This window comes from Diospyros lotus, chromosome 2, assembly GCF_014633365.1.
Source record: "Diospyros lotus cultivar Yz01 chromosome 2, ASM1463336v1, whole genome shotgun sequence".
Classification (NCBI taxonomy): Eukaryota; Viridiplantae; Streptophyta; class Magnoliopsida; order Ericales; family Ebenaceae; genus Diospyros; species Diospyros lotus.
The window spans coordinates 11,349,283-11,358,422 of NC_068339.1; the positions used below are offsets into that span (position 1 = coordinate 11,349,283).

General features: G+C 35.9%; 1 protein-coding gene across 2 annotated transcripts; it reads left to right on the plus strand.

Annotated features, from left to right (window-relative positions):
- The first annotated feature begins 1,260 nt into the window (after positions 1-1,260).
- LOC127795657 (galactan beta-1,4-galactosyltransferase GALS3-like) lies at positions 1,261-4,621 on the plus strand. Of its 2 annotated transcripts, none has more exons than XM_052327463.1 (2): positions 1,261-2,787; positions 3,982-4,183. In XM_052327463.1, the coding sequence occupies exons 1-2, from the start codon at positions 1,595-1,597 to the stop codon at positions 4,037-4,039; spliced, it is 1,251 nt and encodes a 416-aa protein (XP_052183423.1). In that variant the 5' UTR covers positions 1,261-1,594; the 3' UTR covers positions 4,040-4,183. The 2 variants fall into 2 exon arrangements, with proteins under 2 accessions (XP_052183423.1, XP_052183422.1); XM_052327462.1 differs by having other exon boundaries at positions 1,265-2,787; positions 4,025-4,621.
- The last annotated feature ends 4,519 nt before the right edge of the window (positions 4,622-9,140 follow it).

Here is a 9,140-nt window from a genome sequence, read left to right on the forward strand (position 1 = left end):
ATGGCGTAGGAATGGGGACTGACTGACTAGGGGGGCGACCCTTTGATAGTTTGATTGCGTCTGTTGCGCTAGCGAGCGCTCACGATTCGGCGACGTGGTCGGCTGAGATCGAGAAACCGTGTGGTCTCTGATTTGCCAGAGAGCGACAGCCGTCTCGTCGGTAGACGAATTCCCGGACTTGATCTCCAGGAATTCCTCCACGTGTCCTTTCAAACGGTCTCCTCCTTTCTACGTACGTATCGGCCCCGCAGCCGCTGCCCTTTTCAGCATCCGTCCTTCATGTTCCTTTAATTTTCTCATCCTCCCCCACAACAAGAAGGTACCTTTTACATACATAAATGGATGGATGAATGAATGATGAATCGTGAATCATACAATGCAAACTAGTGAATGACAATAGTACCTAAGGTGGGTTTGGGCTTTATAAGTTGAAGGTGCTACTTGCAAATCAGAAAAATATCCAGAAAAAAACTGCAAAATTAGACCCAAATTGAGAAAAGAAGACACGAGCATCACTGGAAAAGGAAATAGGAATATTAGGTGGGCAATTACGGAATTGAGATACGCGTACCCCTACAGTCGACACGAGAGACGCCGGGCGGGCGAAAAGCAAACCATCACAAAAATAGAAAACCACAATTTTTTTAAATATTTCCAAAGTGATACATTTTTGCAATTATGTATTTATTAACTAAAGGGAACAATCCAAAGTTAAATTATTAAAACTAAACCTAAAATTTTTGCATTATTTAAAAAATTAAAATTAAACACGAGATTTGATAGGTTATTGAAAAACCTAAAATGTTTATTATAAGATTAAATGAAAATAAAAAAATTAGAATTTTATGAATAATTTATCCTAATAATAATGATAATAATATTATGAGTGACTTAGTATTATGGAATTATAACTCTTGCGTGATTTTTCATTATTTATGTTTTCGATTTTGATGAAAAAGATAAATCACATATAAAAATTTTATCACACTACGTAAAATAAGAAATTGAACTCATAATCTTTGCATGTGAATCTAAACTTATTATGGCCCAATAAAAGTAATATTTCATATTTTATATAAATGTTGAGTGCAAATCTCAATTTAAAAATAATTTATTAATATATATATATTTTAATAGAAAATAGTTTGATGAGTGCTAAAAACAAACAAACTTATTACAGACATTCCCCACGCCAAATAAACAATGGATTTGCATTTAAAAGTAAAAAATAAAAAAATAAAAACCAAAATGGAGAGGCAAAGGCAATGCCTAATAGAAACCCTTCGTCTTCTGAACAGGAAAGGAGAAAACCAAAAGCTCTTTCCTCTGCAGCTGCTACCCTTGCACGTCATCATTATATGTGTGAACTCTGCCGTTCATACCCATAAACAATTATTATTATTATTGTTGTTGTTCTTGTTGTTACTAGTAGTATGAAGCAGATCCCAAACCCAAACCCAAAACCAAAACCAGTAGAAGAAAAGAGAACATATAGAAGAGAAGGCAGAGCTCCCTTCTTCTTGTAACTTCCGTGTGTTTCGTTTTTGTAGTTTTCTGCGTTGAATTTGTTCATCTCAAGCCTCCAGTCGTACAAATGGCAAAACCAAAAGAAACAGATAAAGAGAGAAAGATGTTCATCGGAGTCGCCTGGAACTACGCTGCCGAGCTCAAATTCCTAATCACTGCTCTTCTCTTCGTCTGTTCAGTAGTCACTGTTCTTCAGTTTCTTCCTTCCAGGCTCTCCTTCTCCGCCTCTGATCTGCGTGACTGCGTCACCAATGTCTCCGCCACTGCCCGTTTGGCCGCGCCTCTGGCCGCTCAACCACTCCCAGCACCCTCTTCCCCGCCTCCCTTACCGTCACCACCTCCCTTACTGTCGCCGCCCCCCCAGAGACGGGACGAGGTGCTGGATTCGGGCATCATCAAGCGGGCCTTCAACCCGTACGGCGCCGCCTCGTACAACTTCATTCTGATGAGCGCCTACCGCGGCGGACTCAACACCTTCGCCGTGATGGGTTTGTCTTCCAAGCCGCTCCACCTCTTCGGCAAGCCGACCTACCAATGTGAATGGCTCCCGACCAACTCCACCCCCGAGCAGCCGCCCATCGTAACCGCCGGCTACAAAATCCTCCCTGACTGGGGCTACGGCCGCGTATACACCGTCGTGGTTGTCAACTGCACCTTCTCTTCCCCCGTCGGAGACAACGCCGGCGGGAGATTGCTCCTCCACGCCGCTACCAACGGCGGGTTCGACCGGGACACCAACCTCACCGACACCGTCGAAGTATTAACTGAACCCGCCGGCAGCCTGAACGCTTCCTACTTCACGTCGCCGCCAAAATACGATTTTCTGTATTGTGGTTCGTCGTTGTACGGAAACTTGAGCCCGCAGAGGGTTCGGGAATGGATGGCCTACCACGTGAGGCTGTTCGGCGAGAGGTCGCATTTCGTCATCCACGACGCCGGCGGCGTCCACGGCGAGGTTTTGGAAGTTTTGAAGCCGTGGATGGAGCTGGGCTACGTGACTCTGCAGGATATCAGGGAGCAAGAGCGATTTGATGGGTATTATCATAATCAGTTTCTGATCGTGAATGATTGTTTGCATCGGTACAGATTTGATACCAAGTGGATGTTCTTCTTCGATGTTGATGAGTTCATATTTGTTCCCCGCAAAAGTATCATTAAATCGGTCACCGATTCGCTCTCCGAGTTCACCCAGTTCACCATTGAGCAGATGACCATGTCCAGCAGGCTCTGCCTCGCCGAGGACAGGGGTAAATCTTTCAGGTCAGCACGAAATCTTGCTCTGTTTCTTGTCTCTGATTTGCCATTGCTTTACCAATTGGGTTTATTAATTTGTAAATTGATCACTTTCATCTGAAGTTTAGTTTGACCAATCTTTGAGCATCTCATGTGGAAGCTAAACAAATTTTAGGCTCCTTTTGTTTAATAATCCAATTTGACCAGTGAAGAGTAATAAGAAGACTAGTTAATTCCGTCCAGATTTTTTTTTTTTTCCCCCCCTAATCCATTGGTGGGATTGAGAAAAATGCAGTAAAATGTCCCTAAACCCAAAATAATTCTCTCCACATTCTGTCTCGTTGAATTTAACTGTGAAAGTGGCCTGAATTAGGTTGGTAACTGTTAAGGGGGATGCATAGTTAGTTTATAGTGAAATAGTCCGGTTTCGTCCTTAGCGTGAACTCTATATGAATGGCTTGATTACAAATACTGAATGTGATATACGGAGATCTATTTAGCTGGCTGTTTAAGTTGTGGGAGTTGGCTGCTATTATTCGCACCCTTCTACGTCGGTATGATAGCTACAATTTCATGGTGGTTGGCCGATGCCAACATTTTGTTCTGTCGGTATTTACAGCTCAATATGTATTGTAATGTTGAATGTTTACTACGATTTATGAAGTGGTGCCTGGTGCGGGCGTGTTTGGACTTTTAGGCGCTTTCCTTCAGTATTAGTTTGGATTCCTCCTCAAGCACAGTTTTAGATTTGTTTTGTTGCAATCGTTTCGTATTTGTGATGTAGACATGTTGAGAATTATCTGTCGTTAGTCATCAAGAGCAGTTAAATGCTTCATACTAGAGCATTTGACTATTGATTATTCTGTGACGCGCTTTGGTTTATAGTTATGGATTCCTGATTGTATTATGTAACATGCGTTCATCGTGTCCTAAGAAGTGTAGTAGTTGAAAAAAAAACATACAATAGCGAGGGTAGTTGAAACAGGCGATTATTTGATTGTGGGAGACCTTCTTTGATTTGGGGTGAATGATCCAGATAATTTACCGTTGTGACCTTTTATTTATTATATATATATATATATATATATTAATCCGTGCTGGTGCACGCAACGGCAGTCAATTAATCTTGGCAACTACCCTTTGCCTTTTATTACCAAAGTTTGACATGGTTGGTTAGGATCTTAAATTGGAACTAAAAACTTGGTGCTTCTTCCATTCAAGATGGTCGTTGAATCTTGAACACGAGATCGGGTTGTATTTGCAGGAAGTGGGGGTTTGAGAAGCTCGTATACAGGGATATCAAGAAAGGGATCAGAAGAGATCGTAAGTACGCGGTGCAGCCCCGCAACGTGTTTGCAACAGGCGTACACATGTCCCAGAACATAAAAGGCAAGACAACCCACAAAACTGAGGGTCGTATCAAGTACTTCCATTATCACGGTACAATAGCCCAGCGGCGAGAGCCCTGCCGGGAGCTCGTCAACACCACGGATATCACTGTCGAAGGCACCCCTTATGTCTTGGAGACCACAATGCGAGGCATTGCTGGAACCGTGAAGAGATTCGAGCTGAAAATGATCGGGCCAAGGTTACAAAGAACCCGGCAATGACAGTCCGAGGACACCCTTTGTGGTTCATTCCATTCTTTCCCTTTCTTCCTTGCCGTTGTTTCCATGTCATTGTTCTGTTCTTTTTTTTTTTCACCTCTTCTCTGATCCACCCTCCATGGGAGGAGGGGATTTTCTTTGGTTTTCTTTTTCTGTATGATAGTGTTATCCCTTGATCCTCCTTCACAGAATAGAGACGCATTTAGATTAATAGATAGAGGCGGTGGTATATATAAAATCCCTTTTCACGGTTACTGTATTCTTTCGATAATTCTATTCTATTCAATTATTAACCTTTTTGATTCACATGGGATTCCTTTATAATGAACGGTTTGGTGGATTATTATGCTGTCGGTGCGGGGGGACCAGCAGGCATCAACACAACTGGCCATCACCCATAATAGGCTGTGTGCCTTTGAGACCTCTTAACTTTTATGCCCAAAATTTAGACCCTACATTTCGCTTTGGCTGTACCCTTCTCTTCTCTTTTGCTTTTCTTTTTTTAATAAATAAGGATTGTTTTTTTTTTTTATTATTTATAATTGAGCTCATGTCGGTAGTATTAACCTTGTCAGACTATTTAAGACTAAAGAGTTAAAATTTATACTGTTCAAAGTTTAGTAACTTGAGAAAAAGTTACAGTGGCTTGCTTTCATGGCAAGCCAGGGCACATGATGTGGGTTAAATGGATCAAAAGGGTGCTTTCTTTCTTTATTTTCGTGGGAAGCCATGAAAGTGGAGAGAAGCTGTAAAAGGAAGCAAAACTGGGGAAGGTTCTAGTTGAGCTGGAGGACAAAGCAAGACAGCCCATTATTTTGTTTTATTACGTCAAGGGGGATCTAAGGTGCACAAACTTGGATGATAAAAAGCTTCGGCTCTTGTTACTATGACCACTTCACTTTCTAGCTCTTATCATTTAATTTTGTGGGGTTTTCAGTATAACGGATTTAAATTTTGTGAGGGTTAGCAAAAGTCAAGTTTGTACATATTTCTTTTTGACTTTTTAACAAACAATATTGTATTTTATAACGTAAATATGTGACATTTTTATTATGGAAAAATAATTTTAAGATAATATTAATCATAATTGCATTTTATTTTTAAATGAAGTACATTTATTACATCTTTATATTGTGTTTTAAAATAGTTAATCAACTAATAATACTGTTTAAATATAAAAAATGATATCAATTATATAATCCATTTTTTTTAAAAAAAATCTCAATTTAATTCTGTATAAAAAAAATTAAAAAAATAAATTATATTCACAAATTTTGTTGGACTCGGCGGGAGTGATTTGTCTACCCTACATAATGGGTGGTGAATGCTGATCACTCATTTGCAAAGAAACATGCATGGATCGATTTTGCATTTGGAAAGTGGATGCATCTTTTTTTAGGTTGCTCTCATATTATATATTATTATTATTTAGAGGGTGTTGAGGGATTTTTTGTTAACACTTCTTAACTATCTTTAACATTGTTTGTTTGTTAAGTGTCAATTTAACTGCACACTTAGTCCATGGCTTTGAAGACTCCTAGAATTTGTTTTAAACAATTTAAAATTAATAAGGTAATTGGGAAGGCAACCCTGTGTCTGTGATATGAGAGACCGTACCCAAATGAAAACACAACAAAATATAAATAAATGGAGATGGAACACGGCGATGGAGAAGAAACGAAACATGGTAGCCTGTGATTGAAGAGCGAGAGAGGCGAGAGCGATGATGATGAGATGATAGTCCAAGTGTCATGTGTATGTAAAGAAGAAGCTCAATTACAGGGTTTGATTGCATGATTATTATTATTATTATTATTATTATTAATCAATGAAGAAAGCAATCCCTGCATTGACGACGGCAACAGCCCAATTAGAGCCGGCCCTCCCATCCCCGCATTCATTCATAATTGATTTGATGCCCCCCACCCCCACAATCCTCGCATTTAATGTCTCCCTTTTAAATTTACGTGAATATATATTTATCTTCCTATTAAATTAAATTTATACTGCTCCAACCACATCGGGTCATAAAATTTACAATAATAATCCACCGTAATCTCTATCTATCTATCTATCTATCTATCTATCTAATAAGATATTAAGTTGTATGGTTCAAAATCGACTCAATTTTGGTTCATTTCATCTAACACCACGTGTGATGTGCCCAAAGACATAGGTGGTGTCTAAGGGCCACCTAAAATCATTTGGTGCAGGGCCTTTCTAAATTATAGGGACCCATACCCATTTGATTATATTTTCAGAATCTATATTTCTTTTAACCTGAAATGATTGATTGGGGGGTGGGGGTTGATTTTAAAAATAATTTTGTTGGTTATAAAAGAACAATACAAACCAATTTTGTGGAATTGTTAGTCTTAAAAATTATCAAAATTACACGAAGCTGAAAGCTCCACACAAGACAAGTAAAAACATTCATTTTAAGGTAAATTACTAAAAAAAAGTTGATGAAATTTGTGATTTTTTTGTTTTAATTTTGCATTTAAGGACAGTCAAAAGTCTCCACCAACGTATACAGTTACGATCAAAAGCCATTTAAATATTCCGATTACATTTTCCCAGAAGAAACCAGAAAGAATCCTCCACACCTCACCATACCATTTGAAAATTATATATACTAAAAAACAAGGGGGTATTATTATTATCATGGCTTCCTATTAATTCATGTTATTATTAATTCTCTGACAGTCGTCGCCACGTGCAGCAGAATTTGAGAGAAAACCCACGTCAAGGAGATTCCACTTTCAAACAACTTGTTTAACGCTAAATTATTTTTATATTTTTAAAATAATTAATAATAAACATTGTTTTATATTTTATTAACTGATTAAGATATTCTTTTTTAATTTGAAAGAAGTGCATTAATTATCAGAAATTTTCAGAAGCCCTTGACGGTGGTCCCCTTCGTCGAAAGTTCCCGAACCACCGTTCGGGTAGGCGACGGCAGGGCTCTGAGCATTTGATTTCTTTGGGAAAATGTCATGTCATTTTCCCCTTTTTTTTAAAACATTTCTATATTTTAAAATTAACCTTGGAAGCCTCTATATTTTCCCATGTTTGCAAATACACCCCCTCAATTAATTCTAAGAATGTATTTGATTACACATGTTTATCATAAAAAATATGTAATTATTATATATATTTTTTTACGAAAACAATCAAATATTCTTAATTTTTTTATAAAAAATATATATATGGTATAAATATTTAAATTTTCTTTTCATATAATTTATTTTCCAAGAGAATGTGATGATTTTTGTTTTCTAGGTAATATAATCAAACACACCTTAATAGTATTGTCATTTAGTTTGACATCAAAATAAATTTATTTTGAGTAATCATAGATTATATTAAAATAAATTTAACTAAAAAAATATAAGAAACACAATCCTCGGTGACGTAAATTAATTATTTTTGACGAAGAATTCATGGCCAATCAAAGATCTATCCTTTTTAGGAAAAATGAATGAAAAGTGATAGGCGTCTAATAATGGTGGATGAGAACCCATAGTCGAAAGTTGTGTTTTTACCATGAAAACGTGTGTGTTTGATTGGAAAAAAAAATGAAAAAAGAAAATATTTTTCAATTCCATAGAAAACAATTCACACCTCCCTTCTAGTTAGAATTTTCTATGGAAAATTGGCCAAACAATACTTCAATGTGGTGTACCATGAAAATTTTTCATAAAAAATGTTAAACAATCAAACATCTAAGCAAGAAAATTTTTCTATTGATGTGACATTTTTCATGGAAAACAATTCCCATCAAACACACTAGGCATAAAGGAAGAGGGAGAAAAGAGAAAAAAATAACAAGATTGGCAAATTGAAAAAAAAAAATGGATTGAATCTGTTAAAAAATTTGTTCTTTTGATTTAATGAATAAATAAGTAAATTATGTTAAATGATGATGACCAAAACAATGTTTATATAATCAAAAATAATATATATAGTAATCAAGTTAGTCAAAGTTTAATGGAGTGATAAACTCTTTCTAATCGAATAAATATATGATTTAATTCACATACTCGAGTAAAATTAAGTATTTATTTTGTCAAAAAAGTCTTAAGTTAAATTCAAAGTAAGTTAGTTCTTATAATTGAGTGCATTTTATTTGTAATCGAGTAAGTACTAGCTATTCAATAAGTAATCGATTACAAATATAGGTTTATTCAGGTAAAGGTTTAATGTAATAAGAATTTGTATTCGAGTAAGTAATGTAAATTTATGTCGAGTTAAAATTAATTGATTAATTAATTTTTGTAATCAAGATTTTTTTATACTCAAGTGAATAGATTTTGTAATAAAATATATATATTCTTGAAAATTTTGTTAGTCTCTAGAGTGTAGATTATTTTTGTAATCGAGTAAATACATGTTTAAAATATGCCAAGTCTCTAAACTATAAGTTTAATCGAGTATAGAAACTTATATTCGAGTAAAGATTTTTATGTACTTGAGTAAAATAACACTTTGTAATTGAGCATATGTTAAATTTCTTTTTGTTAAAAATTTAATCGAATAAAATATAATTTGTACTCGAGTAAGTTATAAAAATAATCGATTAGAAAACTAATATAATTAAATAAAGATCAAACTTAATTGAGTAAACACAGATTTGTACTTAAATAACATGTCTGGATTTAAAATTCATAACCGTTACAACCCATTAAATGCAATATGTTTCTACTTTTCATAACATTAAATGATTTTTAGACAAATTATACACAAGATATAACATTCTAACTAATTTTT

Excerpts from the sequence above, each read along its gene's own strand:
- LOC127795657 (XM_052327462.1), top strand. The coding sequence starts at position 1,595 with ATGGCAAAACCAAAAGAAACAGATAAAGAGAGAAAGATGTTCATCGGA. Across the intron at positions 2,788-4,024 it reads GACAGGGGTAAATCTTTCAG|GAAGTGGGGGTTTGAGAAGC; the intron begins GTCAGCACGAAA and ends TTGTATTTGCAG.